At 39.2% G+C, this 17,387-nt stretch overlaps 1 protein-coding gene across 1 annotated transcript in view; it reads left to right on the top strand.

Annotated features, from left to right (window-relative positions):
- LOC123598356 (calcium-binding mitochondrial carrier protein SCaMC-1) overlaps positions 1–17,141 on the top strand; it is a 61,867-nt gene extending 44,726 nt beyond the window's left edge. The window contains exons 7-10 of the mRNA XM_045478483.1: positions 5,278–5,385; positions 7,074–7,241; positions 11,939–12,089; positions 15,059–17,141. Of these exons, the coding sequence (XP_045334439.1) occupies positions 5,278–5,385; positions 7,074–7,241; positions 11,939–12,089; positions 15,059–15,243 (612 nt within the window). The 3' untranslated portion in view covers positions 15,244–17,141. The remainder of the gene's footprint in view (positions 1–5,277; positions 5,386–7,073; positions 7,242–11,938; positions 12,090–15,058) is intronic.
- The last annotated feature ends 246 nt before the right edge of the window (positions 17,142–17,387 follow it).

The following is a 17,387-nucleotide window of genomic DNA, read 5'->3' as shown; positions in this document are numbered from 1 at the left end:
TAAACCATCAGAATCCTAGAAGAAAAAATAGAAAACGACCTCTTTGACCTCAGCTGCAGCAACTTCTTACTCAACATGTCTCCAGAGACAAGGGAAACAAAAGCACAAATGAACTATTGGGACCTCATCAAGATAAAAAGTTTCTGCACAGTGAAGGAAACAATCAGCAAAACTAAAAGGCAACTAACAGAATTGGAGAAGATACCTGTAAATGACATATCAGATAAAGGGTTCATATCCAAAATCTAAAGAACTTTTCAAATTCAACACCCAAAAAATAATCTAGGGAAGAAATGGGAAAAAGACACAAATAGACACTTCCAAAGAAGACATCCAGATAGCTAACAGACATGAAAAGATGCTCAACATCACTGATGATGAGTGAAATACAAATCAAAACCACAATGAGATACCCCCTCACACCTATCAGAATGGCTACAATGAACAACTCAGGTAATGACAGATGTTGGTGAGGATGCAGAGAAAGAAACACCCTTTTGCACTGCTGGTGGGAATGCAAACTGATGCAGCCACTCTGGAAAACAGTATGGATGTTCCTCAAAAAACTAAAAATAGGGGCGCCTGGGTGGTGCAGTCGGTTCCGACTTCAGCCAGGTCACGATCTCGCGGTCGTGAGTTCGAGCCCCGCGTCAGGCTCTGGGCTGATGGCTCAGAGCCTGGAGCCTGTTTCCGATTCTGTGTCTCCCTCTCTCTCTGCCCCTCCCCCGTTCATGCTCTGTCTCTCTCTGTCCTAAAAATAAATAAACGTTGAAAAAAAAAATTAAAAAAAAAAAAACAAAAACTAAAAATAGAACTACCCTATGAGCCAGCAATTGCACTACAAGGTTATCTATCCAAGGGATATAGGTGTGCTGTTTTTTTTTTTTTTCAATATATGAAATTTATTGTCAAATTGGTTTCCATACAACACCCAGTGCTCATCCCAAAAGGTGCCCTCCTCAATACCCATCACCCACCCTCCCCTCCCTCCCACCCCCCATCAACCCTCAGTTTGTTCTCAGTTTTTAAGAGTCTCCTATGCTTTGGCTCTCTCCCACTCTAACCTCTTTTTTTTTTTTTCCTTCCCCTCCTCCATGGGTTTCTGTTAAGTTTCTCAGGATCCACATAAGAGTGAAAACATATGGTATCTGTCTTCTCTGTATGGCTTATTTCACTTAGCATCACACTCTCCAGTTCCATCCATGTGGCTACAAAGGGCCATATTTCATTCTTTCTCATTGCCATGTAGTTAGGTGTGCTGTTTTGAAGGGGCACATGTACCCTAATGTTTATAGCAGCATGTACCTCAATGTTTATAGAAGTATGGAAAGAGCCCAAATATTCATTGACAGATGAATGGATAAAAAAGATGTGGTATATATACACAGTGGAGTATTATTCAGTGATCAAAAAGAATTCTGTACTCTTTCCTTAGTAGCTCTTAAAAGAAATGTAGAATTTTTGCTGATTCATTTTTCTTAATTTTTTTAAGAAGTTTGTTTATTTATGACAGAGAAAGAGACAGCGTGTGAGTGGGGGAGGGGCAGAGAGGGAGGGAGCCACGGAATCTGAAGCAGGCTCCAGGCTCCAAGCTGTGAGCACAGAGGCCAATGCGGGGCTCAAACTCACGAACAGTGAGATCATGACCAGAGCCAAAGTCAGACCCTTAACTGACTGAGTCACCCAGGTGCCCCTTGTTTATTCATTTTGAATTCAGAGCAGAAGCTGCCTGTTAACGTATGTTTTATCAAAGTATCCCAATCTAAGATCTGGGAGGAAATCTTTTAAGGTGTGTATTGACATTGTCATAAAGTGGAGTTGAATTAGAATGAAAGCTCCATGAGGGCAGGGTTGTGGCTTCTTCTCCATGGACTCTAGCACTTGGAGCCTGGCCTGTGAGAAGTGGTCAATAAGTGTTTGTAAATGAGTGTCATATAGTGGTGAACATCCTTCAGGACTTTACTCAGGAGTTATTTGTTCCAGGAAACCTTGTTCACTGTTACAGTTCCTTTGTTTCCCTCTATTAGAATTATCACACTAAATTCTGATTATCTCAGTGCTTCTCTCTCTCCTTAATGAGACTGTGAGCTTCCTTAGGCAATATCTGTTTGCAGGTTTATATTCCCAGTATTCTGCCCAGTGACAGTGAGTCCTTACTGATGAGTGAAAGCACAGAGCTCCCAGAGCTGGAATTTGAGCCCAAGCCTGCCTGCATCTCAAGTCCACTAGGGTGAAGGGAAAATGTGTATTTCAAGCAGAAGCAGAAATGCAGGCACAGGGGAGCATCATTCACTTAGGAAATTGAAGGTGGTTCATTTGACTCCAGTGCAGTGGAATGTGTTTCTGGGAAGATAATGATGAAAACAGGCTGGACAGGTAGGCAGAAGCCAAATGTAACAGGAATTTTGATTTTATCCTGAATAGGGTGAGGGACTATTGGACATTTTATATAGAGAAGTGAAATGAGTATATCTACATTTAAGAAAGACCAACCCGGAAAAAATGGAGGATGTATTAGAGGCAAGTGAGGTCAGACTGGAGGCAGGGAGACTAATATTTAAGGAAATATTTCTATAATTCAGGTAAGAAATGATGATCGCTAGTGCAGGGTGGTGGCTGGAGAAATTGGAGAAGGAAATGAACTGAAAAATATTTTGGAAATAGAATCAGCACAACTTGCTGACTGACTAGATATCGAAGTGAGAAAGAAAGAGGAATCAGAGATGATACTCTGGTTCCTAATTTGAACAACTAAAATACATAGAGAATACAATAAGAGGAATAGATTTTCGGGTAAAGTGACATGTTCCATTTTGGACAAGCTGAATTTGGGACATCTCTGCAACACGAGTGGGTAGCTGTCCAGTGGGACTTTTGATCTCTGATGGAGAGGTTATTTTTGAGTTGCAGCCATTGAAATGGATTGCTGAGGAAGGCTTATAGAATGGAAGAATTCTGGGAATCTGCCAGGGAGAAGTAAAAGGAGCCCGTTGCAGAAAAGACTGAGAAGGAATAGCCAGAGGGACAGGAAGAAATGCGGAGAGTGATGGCCTAGAAGTCAGAGGAATAACAGGGTTTTGTGAAGGGTCAAGTGCTATAGGCTGGTAAATACAATAAAGAAAGGGTCTTTTAGGATTTATCAACACACAGACAGGAGAACTTGGCATAAATGTTCCAGCGAAGTAAAGAGATGAGAAACCATTCTGAAACGACTGTAAACCAGGGGATGATAATAATTGTACAGTGTAGACACATTTTTGGGAAGTTGGACTTGAGTGAAAGGAAGGAGAAGATATGAGGGAGAGTGATAGAAAGATGGTGGACAGAGGGAGGGTTTTGATATGTTTTATTTTAATGTGCCCATTGCTGAAGCAAGCATGTCAACACAAAGAACGAAGTTAAAAGTATAGGTGGGAGAGGCTGGTAAACGCAGCAGGTGTTCACAGGAAGTGGCGATGGGGGTGGAAGGGCTGGGGAGACATAGGTGCTATCCAGATGCCCTGGGAAGGATTGGCTTTGATGGTACAGGGGACTCTTCTTATGTCACTTTGGGAAGAAAGAAGATATATGTGGATGTGGATAATTTTGCAGAGAATGGGCAGGAATACCCTTGCCTGGTAGCCTCTGTTCTTCCTTGAGTTCCCAAGAAAGGACAGTCGCTGAGAATGAGGGAGGAAGTGGTATTGGAAGCTGGAGGAGGATGGAAACGATTGAAATAGGTGTTGTAACACATGGAAAAGGACAGACAAAAGGACTTTAGGGTGGCTTTGAGGGCTCAGTTAGTCTCCTGCTTCTCTCTGTTGATTTATTCCACTTCTCCCTCCAGGGTCGGTGGTTAATAATTACCTTTGTAGACTCTCCTTACCTTTCTAAAACAAGGAGTCTGATTTGCCTGGTTTATGACCACAGTCTGTTTGGGCACAGCTTTTCTTTCCAAGTTGTAAGAAGTAAAGAGTAATAGTGATCACATTTGCTGAACATTTGCCATGTCCTCAACACTCTGCTGTATTATATTATTTAATACTTTTAGCAAACTTGTGAGATAGGTTGTTATCATAGATGAGGAAACATGCTCATGAACTTGCTCAGGGCCACATGTTTCTGGAGTTCCAGCGCCAGGTCTGACTGTATCTGGAGCCTGTGATATTATCATCCTGGTCTGTGGACATTTTGGATGCATCGGGGTCAGATTTTACCCTTGGCCAGATTGGCTGTGTTGGTTGCTTTAGTACCAGTGGGCCAGATGGGCTCTGGGGTTGATGTGGTAGAGTAATTATATGTATTACCTACAGAAATCTTTCTAAGTTGTTTTGTTAATATTTGTCACTTATTTTATTTATACTGGTGAAAATAAACTCATCTTAAAAAAGAAAAACTATGAGAAAAACATCTAAAAATTGTAAACACTTCATCAACCCTGTATGAGTGCTATGAATTGTGTTTTAGCAAAGGAACAACTGGGTCCGTCTGTGGAACATCTGTGTTCTGTGGAAATCTAACTTGAAAACCGCTGTCCAGTAAACTGAATGTATTAGCATTTGAGCCTTGCTTTTTTCTGTGAGGTATTAACGCACTGTATGTATTTGGAAAAGCATCATCATATTGTCAATTTAGGAGCTAATTTGTATTTTGATATTTACCTAGTCAGCTCGCGTTGCCATAACAAAATACCATACTGATTGTTTAAACAACAGAAATTAATTTCTCACGGTCCTGGAACTGCGGGATCCAAGACCAGGGTGCTGACCAGTTTGGTCAGTTTTGGTCTGGTGAGGGCTCTCTTCTTGGCTCGCACATGGCTGCCATGTGTGCTTACATGGCCTTTCTCTCATACATGTGTGTGTAGAAACAGAAAGAGAGGGAGAGAGAGAAAACTCTCTGGTATCTTTCTTAAGGACACTTTCTTTTTTTTTTAATTTTTTTTTTTTAACGTTTATTTATCTTTGAGACAGGGAGAGACAGAGCATGAACAGGTGAGAGTCAGAGAGAGGGAGACACAGAATCTGAAGCAGGCTCCAGGCTCTGAGCTGTCAGCACAGAGCCCGACGCGGGGCTAGAACTCACGGATCGCGAGATCATGACCTGAGCGGAAGTCGGCCGCTTAAAAGAGCCCCACCCTCATGACCTCATCTAACTCCAGTTTATCTCCCAGAGGCCCCATCTCCATGTATCATCACAGTGGTGGTTACAGCTTCAACATAAGAATTTGTTGGGAGGGGGAGACATGATTCAGTCTATAGCAGGTATTAATATACATTTAAATATGTATTTATACAGTACAAGAAGTTGCTTACTGTGGAAGGACAAAAAATAGGAATCTTTGACAGATTTATTTCTGGTTCCTTGGCTGGGGCAACTGCACAGACTATTATTTATCCTATGGAGGTAAGTACCACTCTGAAGTCTGACTGTGTGGGTGCTATTTAATTATCTGCTGTTGGGTAACAAGTTACCCCCAAATTAACAGTTTAAATTTTTTAAAATGTTTTTATTTATTTTTGAGACAGAGAGAGACAGAGCATGAGCAGGGGAGGGGGAGAGAGAGAAGGAGACACAGAATCTGAAGCAGGCTTCAGGCTCTGAGTTGTCAGCACAGAGCCCGATGTCGGGCTAGAACTCAGGGACTGTGAGATCATGACCTGAGCCAAAGTCGGATGCTTAACCGACTGAGCCACCCAGGTGCCCCCCAAATTAGCAGTTTAAAATGGGCATTTATTATCTCAGGATTTCTGTGGGTCAGGAGTCTGGGAGTAGCTTAGTCGGGTGCCGTTGGCCCAGGGTTTCTCTGAGCCTAGAGTCAAGGTGTAGGTCAGGGTCGCAGCCACCACAGAGTTCACCTGCAGATGAGTCTGCCTCCAAGCTTGCTCACATATTTGTTGCTGGGCCTCCCTGTTTATTAGCTGGAGGTATCAGTTCCTTATCGCAGGGACCTCTCCATAGGCTGTTTGAGTACCCCCACAACATGTAGCTGTTTTCTCCAAGTTGGTGATATGAGAGAGAGAGAGAGAGAGAGAGAGAGGGAGAGAATGTTTTAGCCAGCACTTAGGATGGAAGCTGCAATCTTCTGTCATTTCTGCTATATTCTGTTGGTCACACAGACCAGCCCTGGTGGAGCATGGGAGGAAACTACACACCGTGTGAACACAAGGAGGCAGGGATAGTTGAGGCCCCTCTTGGAGGCTGGCTGCCACAGTGTTGATAAGAATTATAGCACCCATTTCCCTCCAAAGAGGTTCTGTTCCATACATTTAATAATGGAACCTCAAGATTCGACTAGGTAATGGTAGTCCTAACTAGACATCCTATCATTAGAGCCTGGGGTTGGCAAACCACATACCTGTGTAATACTTTGTATAGCCCTTGAGCTAAGAATGATTTTATACATTTTTAAAAGGAGGTTAAAAAAATATGCAACAGACCTGATATTTTAGGGCTGCAAAGACTGAAATATTTACCATGAGGCCTTTGCAGGAAAAGTTTGCCAACTCTTGCTTTAGAGCAAAAATAATATTACAGATGTGGCTATCTTTATTGGTATGACAAAGGGGTTTTCAGCATATAATAAGATCTAAGCAAAAAATACCCTTCATTTTCACCTTTGTGCTATGCATATTAATACAGCTTTCCTTGCAAGCATCTTAATATGGTTATTCATATTATTTCCCATAACCCCTTAAAAATATCCTAACGGAATACATAGTCTTCCTCTTATAGCCTCCATCTCAGTTAATAGCATCACTTTCCCACTTCTGTGCTGTCTCCCTCCTGTGTTCAAGCTAGAAACACTGGGATCATTTCCCTTACCCTCCATATCTAATTTTAAGACCTCTGTAAATTATTTTCTATTTCCTCTGCCACTACCCTCATTCAGATACTCTTTAAAGTAAATAGGTCCTCCTGGGTGTCATCTTAGCCCTTCACTAGTCATGCTATGTGAGGGATAACACATCAACAAACTAGACAGTCATTTGAGTGACACTATGTGCTGGGTATTTGTTCTCTGTAAAATACTTTGAATTCCATGATGGACTTAATATAAATAATAACATTTTGTTATATTTTTTTATAACTAGGTTATAAAAACCAGGCTGGCTGTAGGCAAAACTGGACAATATTATGGAATATTTGATTGTGCTAAGAAGATTTTGAAACATGAAGGCGTGGGAGCTTTTTACAAAGGTTATATTCCCAATTTATTAGGCATCGTACCTTATGCAGGTATAGATCTTGCTGTGTATGAGGTGAGTTTGCAGCCATGTTTTAAATCTGAAAATGTAGTTAATATAGTTCCTATTGTTAGAATTTGACTTCATATAAAGAAGCACATATATACCAGGAAATAGTTTGTGACCAGAAGCAGATTCAGGGCTGTGTTATTTAATCATTTTTTTTCAAGTACCTTGAATATAAGACCCCATATGCCTGTGGTCACCTTTGTATCAGATTTCCCTGGGAATTGTTTTTTAAAAAAATTTTAATGTTTATTTATTTATTTTGAAAGAGACTGCATGAGCAGGGGAGGGGCATAGAGAGAGAGGGCAAGAGAGAATCCCAAGCATGCTCTGCACTGATAGTGCAGACTTGGGCTTGAACTCACAAACTTGTGAGATCATGACCTGAACTGAAATCAAGAGTTGGAAGCTTAGTAACTGACTGAGCCGCCCAGGTGCCTCTCCCTGCAAATTATTTTTATTAATGACGCGAGCAAACTCACATTCAAGTATAGTTATTCAGCTGAGAAGATGGTACTAAGGATTTTTTTTTTGAGGGGAGACAAAATAAGCAAGAAGGGCACATTTTCTTTGATTTGTTAAAATCTGACATTGATAAAGCTGAGAGACTGATGTATATGGCACAGATTCACCCCTGGTACTGAAAAGACAACTTAGACTACAAATCTTGGGTCAACTCTGCCATTGAACTGTTTAATAATTTATGAATCTGACAAACAGTTTCAGTTTTTGCCTTTGAAAAACTGAAGTTCTGGTCAGGGAGATAGGCAGACTACTAAAGCATAGTGTGGTTAGCTGTGCTGTGATAGAAGTAAGCCTGGGTGCATGTGGAAGGGACCCCACCTATAGCTGAGAGGAAGGGTGGCATGTGTAATGAAAGTTTTCTTAGAGGACTTTACCTTTTTTTCTAAACAGATTTGTTAGGATATAATTTACATGCCATACATTTTATTCATATAAAGTGTACAGTTCAGTGGCCTTTAGAATTTAAAATTTAATTTAAAATTGTGGTAAAATGTATGTAACATAAAATTTGTCATTTTTAACCATCCTTAAGGGTATAATTCAGGGATATTAATTACATTCACAGTACTGTGTTCCATCCCCACTATTTCCAGTGTTTTTTTCATAATCCCAAACATAAACTCTGTATCTGTTATGAAATAACTCCCCACTCTCCCCTCCTCCCAGCCCTGGGTCACCTCTAATCTACTTTCTGTCTATATGAATTTGCCTATTCTAGTTATTTCATACAAGTAGAATCATGTATTCTACAAGGGAATCATGTCCCTTTTTGTCTGGCTTATTTCATTTAATATAATGTTTTCAGGGTTCATCCATGTTGTAGCGTATCAGAACTTCACTCCTATTGGCTGAATAAGATTCCATTGTATGTATATACCACATCTTGCTTATCTGTTCATCTGTTGGTGGATACTTGGCTCATTTCTGGTTTTTGGCTATTATGAATAATGCTACAGTGAACATTGGGGTACAGGTATCTTGTCTAGTCTCTGCTTTCAATTCCTTTGGGTATATACTGAGGCATAGAATTGCTGGGTCCTATGGTAATTCTATGTTAAACTTTTTGAGGAACTGTCAAACTGGTTTCCATGGTTATACCCTATTTCATTCCTACCAACAGTACACAAGAATTCTAATTTTTCTACATCCTTGCTAACACTTGATAGTTTCTGTTTGTTTATTTTATTTATTTAATTTTTTTGAACATTTATATTTATTTTTGAGATAGAGATAGAGCATGAGCGGGGGAGGGGCAGAGAGAGGGAGACACAGAATCTGAAGCAGGGTCAAGGGTCTGAGCTGTCAGCGCAGAGCCCCATGTGGGGCTCAAACTTGTCAACTGCAAGATCATGACCTGAGCCAAAGTCAGATGCTCGACCGACTGACCCACCCAGGTGCCCCTGTTTGTTTTTTTTAAATAGAGGCCATCCTAACAGAGATGAGGCAGTGTCTCATTATGCTTTTGACTTTCATTGCATGAAATGTGATGATAAATGATGTTGAAGATCTTTTCATACGTTTACTGTCCATTTATATATTTTTTTGGAGAAATGTCTATCCAAATTTTTGCCAATTTTGTTGAAGTATAGTTGATACACAATGTTATGCTAATTGTAGGTGTACAACATGGTGATTTGACAACTCTGTATGTTATGTTCACCAGTAGTGTCACCTGTCATCTGTCACCATACAACACTATTATAATACCATTGGCTATATTGCCTATGCTGTACCTTTTATCCTTGTGACTTATTTATTCCATACTGTGCTTCCCACTCCTCTTCATCCATTTTGCCCATCCCCCAATCCTCCACCCTTTTACAACTATCAGTTTGTTCTCTGCATTTGAGAGTCTGTTTCTGCACACCTGGGTGGCTCAGTCAGTTGAACTGCCAACTCTTGATTTTGGCTCAGGTCATGATTTCACATGGGAAATCGAGCCCTGTGGGATCGAGCCCTGTGTCAGGCTGTAAGCTGACAGCGTGGAGCCTGCTTGGGATTCTCTGATTCTCTCTCTCCTCTCTCTCTCTTTGCTCCTCCCTGCTCGTGCACTCTTTCTCTCTCTCAAAATAAATAAATAAACATTAAAAAGTCTGTATCTGCCTTTTTTTGTTGTTGTTTTTTTCATTTGTTTTGCTTTTTAGATTCTACATATAAATGAAATCATGTGGTAAGGGTCTTTCTCTGTATGACTTATTTCACTTAATACCCTCATAATACTCTCTAGGTCCATTCATGTTGTTGCAAATGGCAAGATCTTATTATTTTTTATGGCTGAGTAATATTCCATTGTATGTGTCTGTATGTATGAATGTATATATGTGTGTATATGCACATGCACATGAACACACACACGGCGTATCTGTTCTATCCATTTATCTGTCCATGGACACTTAGGTTGCTTCCATATCTTAGCTATTATAGATAATGCTGCAGTAAACATACGGGTACATATATCTTTTTGAATTAGTCTTTTCATTTTCCTTGGGTAAATACCCAGTAGTGGTATTGCTGGATTATATGGTTGTTCCACTTTTATTTTTTCAAGAAACCTCTGTACTGTTTTCCACGGTGGCCATACCAATTGGCATTCCTGCTAATGGTGCATGAAGGTTCCTTTTGCTCCACATCCTCACCAACACTTGTTATTTCTTGTCTTTTTGATTCCATTCTGACAGGTATAAAGTGATATCTCATTATGGTTTTGATTTGTATTTCCCTGATGATTAGTGATGTTGAGCATCTTTTCATATATCTGTTGCCTTTACCCATTTTTAATTTTTTTAATTGTTGTTGTGGAGTTATAGGAGTTCTTTATCTATTTTGGGTGTTAATCCTTATCAGTTGTGTGGTTTGCAAATATATTCTCCCATTCCGTAGATTGCCTTTTCACCTGCTGATTGTTTCCTTTGCTGCACAGAAGATTTTAAATTGGTGAAATTCATTTATCTATTTTTGCTTTTGTTGCCCGTGCTTTTGACATCATGTCCAAGAAAGCATTGCCGAATTCAGTTTCCAGAAACATTTAACCTGTGTTTTCTCCTAGAAGTTTTATAGTATTAGGTCTTATGTTTGGGTCTTTAATCCATTTTGAGTTAACTTTTGTACATGGTGTAAGGTAAAGGTCCAACTTTATTTTTTGCATGTGGATATTCAGTTTTTCCCACACCATTTGTTAAAGAGACTGTTCTTTCTCCAGTGTGTAGTCTTGGCATCCTTGTTGATGATCATTTGGCCATATATTCAACAATTTATTTCTGGGCTCTCTGTTTTTGTTCCATTGATCTATATATCTGTCTTTACGGCAGTACCACACCATCTGACTACTGTTGCTTTGTAGTATCTATTCAAATAAGGGAGTATGAGGCCTCCAAGTTTATTCTTTTTTTCTAAGGTTATTTTGGCCATTGGAGTCTCTTGAGATTCCATATGAATTTTAGGATGGTTTTCTCTTTTTCTTCAAAAAATACCTTTAGGATTTGAGTAGGGATTGCATTGAATCCTTAGATTGCTTTAAGTAGTGTATTACTATGCTTGTGCTACCATAACAATAATTTTCCCACGTATGTGCATAGATTCTTATACTTAAAATATTGTATATTTAAAAAGTAGGTTAGCATATGTGTTTTATACAGTTACTCTCAATCATCACCTTCTAATGGAATTACAAGGATATAGGATGACAGGGAAAAAGGCATGGCTGGGGGATCAGTACACTTGATTCTGCACTCTTGTTAAAAATAACTCCACTGAGACTCATTTTCCTCATTCTAAAATTGGAAGAATAGCTCCACATCAGGGAAAGGACTAAATGAAATAACATGTATGTAAAGTACACAGTTAGATGCAGTTAGTAGAATTACATTGTTTTTATTAATACCATTGGAAATGTGCTTGAGGTCCTACATTTGGAGTGCTGTTGATCTTAACATTTATTCAGAAGAAAAGGAGCAACCTGTGCAAAGCTCATGTGTTCTGAATCCCCAGTGGCTACCACACCTGTGTGCAGAGCTGCTGCCTCTTCCAGTGACTGCCACTGCTGGGAATGTGTTACCTGATCTCACAGATGTGCAGCCTGTCTCTCATAAGGATGAGGGTGTCTGTGAAAATGTTCATGTTGAGCGAAAGCAGTTGTAATGTTAGTTGTTCACTGTTTTTCTTCTCTTCTGTTTCTCTGGCAGCTCTTGAAGTCCTACTGGCTGGATAATTATGCCAAAGACTCTGTAAACCCTGGAGTCATCGTGTTGCTGGGATGTGGCATCGTATCTAGTACTTGCGGTCAGTTGGCCAGCTACCCCTTGGCTTTGGTGAAAACACGCATGCAGGCCCAAGGTGAGTTTTTTTTTAATGTTTTTATTTATTTATTTTGAGAGAGTGCATGCATGCATGCATACGTGTGCATGAGTAGGGAAAGGACAGAGGGAGAGGAAGAGAGAGAATCCCAAGCAGACTTCACACTCAGCACAGAGCCCGACGTGGGGCTCAATCCCACTACCGTGAGATTGTGACCTGAGCTGAAATCAACAGTCAGACGCTTAACTGACTGAGCCACCCAGGTGCCCCTCAAGGTGAGTTTTTGATGGATGAATGATGCTGATAAAAGTACTCTATCAGCAACATGCTTTTGGAGCTTCAGGTTCTCCTGAGGTAGCAGAATATGCTTTTAAGATAGTATTTCACAAGCTTTATTTATTTATTATTTTCATTACTGCCTCCCTAGGGAACCCTTTCATAAATTATTTTCCTAATCACTCCCTCTTCGTGAAATTTTAATATCACAAATACACTGCACATGTACTCTGCGTATATCTGCATTTTATGGGTAAACAGTGAGATTTGGTTTTGCCCATATTGAGAATGCATGTTTTAAGAGTATATAAGCTTAAGTATCTAGATGGATTTGGGTTCAGACCTCTTTGGATTTTCCTCTTTGCCCCAAACCTCTTTGGATTTTCCTTTACTCATCTGTAAATGGGAATGAGAACTGTGCATTGTTGTGAGAATTGGCAACAATATATGTAAAGCACCTGGCCTTTGGCAAATTGTTGGTAAATGGTGGCTGGAATTGTTTGCTCTTATTGGACCCTACAACTTTTGAACTGTGGGATCCCTCCTCATTGTGACCCTGTCCTCTCCCTTGGCTTTGATTATACTGTGTCCCCTGGCTTTTCTACCATCTTATTGATTATTCTCTATTCTTAAAAGATTTGCTGGCTTTTATTGCTATTTAAAGTATGTAGCCTGTGCCTTTCTTTCCTTTTTTTGCTCTTTGCTGGCCAGTCTCACTCACCTACTATCATTTCTTTAAACAGTACCTCCTGGGTATCTACAGCTCTATTCCCAGTCTCTCCTCCAAGTACCAACCACCCCACTGCCCCCAACCAAGTGGTCACTTGTTAAGTAACCAATACTTTCAGAGCCATTGTCAGGTGCTAGACACTCTGCCAGATGCTAGGGTTAGAGCAGTCCACAAGTCAGATGTGGTCCCTGCCATTGTGGAGTGGAAAAGACACACATGCAGCAAGTAAACAAACTTGTTAAATCACCTCCCCTTTGTCAGGGGAGTACAGAGCAAGGGGCTCTAACCTTACTTGGGAGCCAGAGGACATTGTCATTTAAGTTCAACCTAGAAAGACAGGTGGAAGTTAGCTGGTCAAAGGTGGGGTGAGGTGGAAAAGAAAGAGCCTTATAGCCTGAGGAAAAGCATATGTGAAGGCACTGAGGCAGGAGAAAATGGGGTCCATTTGAGGAGCTGAAAGAAAATCATATGCCTGGAGAGAAAAATGGAAAGTAGTAACTAAATATTTCATTTGTATTCTCTCATTTAACCATCACAACCATCTTTGGGATTGATACTAGTATTATCTGTATTTTACAGGTGAATAACTGGGGCAAAAAGAGATAAAGTAACTTCCATAAGGTTATACATTGGTAAATAGTGGAGCTAGACTTCAAACCCAGCCAGTCTGATTGAAACCTTCATCTGGCAAGTCCCCCTCTCCAATCTGCCAACTCCAATCCAGTCCTCTCGTGGCTGATAGACCTATGTTTCTTTTTTTAAAGATTTTATTTTTAAGTAATCGCTACACTCAAAACGGGGCTCAGACTCAAACCCCAGACTCAGGAGTCACACGCTCCTCCCACTGAGCTGGCCAGGCACCCAGATCTGTTGTTTTTATTATTATTTTATTTATTTATTTATTTATTTATTTATTTATTTATTTATTTATTTTTAATTTTTAATTTTTTTTTTCAACGTTTATTTATTTTTGGGACAGAGAGAGACAGAGCATGAACGGGGGAGGGGCAGAGAGAGAGGGAGACACAGAATCGGAAACAGTCTCCAGGCTCTGAGCCATCAGCCCAGAGCCCGACGCGGGGCTCGAACTCACGGACCGCGAGATTGTGACCTGGCTGAAGTCGGACGCTTAACTGACTGCGCCACCCAGGCGCCCCCAGATCTGTTGTTTTTAAAGTCAAGGTCTGTTCACTTGATTCCTGTTCAGAAATCTTTGTGACTCTTCAGTGTCCTCAGAATAAATTCCCAAGTTCTTAGTGGGAATTTCAAAGCCTTTAGTAATCTGGCCCCACTTTATTTTTTCTCCTCCTCTCCATTTCCCCACCCCTGCCTCACTCACCTCCAGCGCTGGATACCCTCTGTGTAATAACCACATCAGCAGTCCCCATGTAGTGCCCCCATGTGCCCTCACTTTTCTTTGTGGTGTCAGCAGCATGGGCTTTCTCTTCCTCCCTTTCTTGACTCTTGAGGCCATTTTCAAGGCCCAGGAACCCTACATTTTCTTAAGCTCCTCAAAGTGTTCCCATGCTCCCCTTAATTCCAAGGATTGATCTACTCTCTTTTCAGTGCTTGGTTAATGAGGAGGGCTGGCCATGGCAGTGTGGGGTGGTAGAAAGTGTGTGAACTTTGGAGTCAGAAAGACTGTCTACTCTTAGCTCCCCGCCACTTGCTGGCTAAGTATATTAGGCCAAGTTTCTCCATCTTCCTAAACCTCCAATTCCTCATTTATAAAATAGGTATGATACTTACCTTGCAGGATTGGTATATAAAGTAATAAAGCGAGTATCTAACACATAGCAATTACTGAACTAATAACTGTTGTTACCATTGTTACCGTAATTACGGAACTCACTATTAGGTGCCATGCAAGGAGATTTATATATAAAGGGATACTTTATATATTCTAGAATATCATTCAGAATCACAAATAAAACATATTTGAATATTAAATTAGCCTTGCTTTTTCTTTCTTTCTTTCTTTTTTCTTTTCTTCTTTTCCTAGCCATGATAGAAGGAACCAAACAAATGAACATGGTTGGCCTCTTTCGACGAATAATTTCCAAAGAAGGAATACCAGGACTTTACAGAGGCATCACCCCAAACTTCATGAAGGTGCTCCCTGCTGTGGGCATCAGTTATGTGGTTTATGAAAATATGAAGCAAACTTTAAGAGTAACCCAGAAATGACATGTTGAAATTTTTGCTTTAGGGTGATTATTGAAATTTTCATCAGTCCTCTGGAGTGACTTTTACCACCTAGAATTACAGGTCTATGGCAAAAGAAACCATATATTTGTCACAAAAAGGAAGAGCATATCAATGATTACTTCAAATATTTGGGCTCAATTTTATATATACAGAAATGTTAAAAATTATAGTTTTGATAAGCTCACACAATTTTGAAAAGGCCACAAAATTATATTTTATCTTTTCATATTAGTGCCTTTCGACAAAGCTATGCCCTGAGTCCTAAATCTGAAAAGTGTATTGCTTTAATTAAATGTGTTTTGTGTGGTAATTATAAATTACTAATCTTTATTTTGGTTGGTTCAAGTTTATGCCAGTTCCTTAATACTTAAATGTCTTTTTCTAAAAAACAAAATGATCAGAAAACCTTGAAATTTAAGTTGTTTAATGTATTTTGAATGTCTTTGTAGACTTCTTAAAATTTCCTTGTAGAACCATTAATAGAAAATCATTGCATGAAAACATACCTTACAGCAGCCAAGTAAGTATAGGGCTTATATCACTGTGTTTCTTTAAGCTGAATGAGAATGGACTGAAGTGGCAGAATTCAGGGCATGCAAATAACTCTAGTCCATTTACATTTTTTGTATAAGGAGAAGTGATGAAACAGTATTTACTTCAATGTGCCCCTTTCCATTTTCCTTGCACTGTTATTTGGTTCCTGGAGTGACACACTGATTGCCAGTATATTGCTGTTAAATTATCAATGCAAGGCAACTTATTTGAAAGATTCTTTTTATTCTGTCATTGCTTTGAAAAGCACCAGGAAGCAAAACCTTTTACCTATATCAGCATCTGCGGAACAGCTGTCTTATCTTTGTCCTCCTTTGTTTCCTACTTGAATCAGATTCTCTTTTAATCAGGAAGGCTTCTAGGGAGCATTCTTGGTAATCGAACATTTCTTAATTATGTCAAGTAGGTTGATCATGGGTGAATGACATCTTCATTTCCCCCTCAGTGTTGAATTTGTTTGAACCTACAATTCTCAACTTGGGCAGTGCAACCCTGGGAGAATAGTGCATTTTAATAGTAGTGTATATTAATATTATATGTTAGGTACCTATGTTTAAATGAAGGGCTCAATTTATAAACATATACATTCATATTCTCCCTTGTGCCAAGTTTTAGGAACACATTATGATGTAGAAAATTTGTAAGATTGATGGCATATTTTTATTTTACTAAAGGCATTTTTGTAGGCAATCATCTTTTTTTCTTTGTGTGATTAAGACTTAGACAAATATTTATTAGTTGAAGTTATTCTGTAACTTTTTAATGTAGTTTGATTTCTAGAGATTTTGGTTATCAATCGCCAACATTTTTTTGTGAAAATCTAGTGACATAATATGCATTTATTTGAACCTACCTCTTATATTTTTTGAACAAAAGAGAAATGTTGGAGCTGTGTTTGTGAAACATATTCTAAAATATAGCTTTTAATACATTAGTTATGCCTGATAAATGTCTTGGTATTTTTATAATACCCATGATAAGCATGGAACTCTATCTTCAGGGTTGTTTGTACTTTGGAGTAATTCATAAATGACAATATTAAGGTACATGATTAGCTTTTTCTTTTTTTACTCATAAGAATTATGGGATGAATAACTAAAATTTTAAGCTACTGAAAAATAGTCATTGTTCATTATGAATTTAAATAGTTTGCTATTTAACATTGTAAGGTATGAATGTGGTTTATCTGTGCATCATGTATCTTTTGAAAAAATGATCTTGTGTCTTTTGAAAAGAGCCCAGAGTTGAAGATGTTTATTTCTGGTATTATTGCATATGTACTTTGCATTTCTATTAAAAAATATATATGTTTGTTTTAAAAATGATTTGTTTCCTCATTTTTAAAAAATAGGCAAAAAAGAAAAAAAAAATGGCTGTGTTACACAGCTTCTATCACTGGCAGCAGTTTGACTGATACTTTTCACATCTGACTCCATATAGTCTGCAAATATTTTCCTGAACAGCCACAGCAATTGTTGTTAATGTCATACATTTTGGCATAAGATGTTTTTCATGATGTCCAAATCCCACATTTATTAGTTAGGGTTACACCCCTGGGGGTTCATGGTGTC

The sequence above is a fragment of the Leopardus geoffroyi genome, chromosome C1 (assembly GCF_018350155.1).
Source record: "Leopardus geoffroyi isolate Oge1 chromosome C1, O.geoffroyi_Oge1_pat1.0, whole genome shotgun sequence".
Lineage (NCBI taxonomy): Eukaryota > Metazoa > Chordata > Mammalia > Carnivora > Felidae > Leopardus > Leopardus geoffroyi.
The sequence above is the reverse complement of the archived record's forward strand: the minus strand, read 5'-3'. Positions and strand labels throughout refer to the sequence as shown.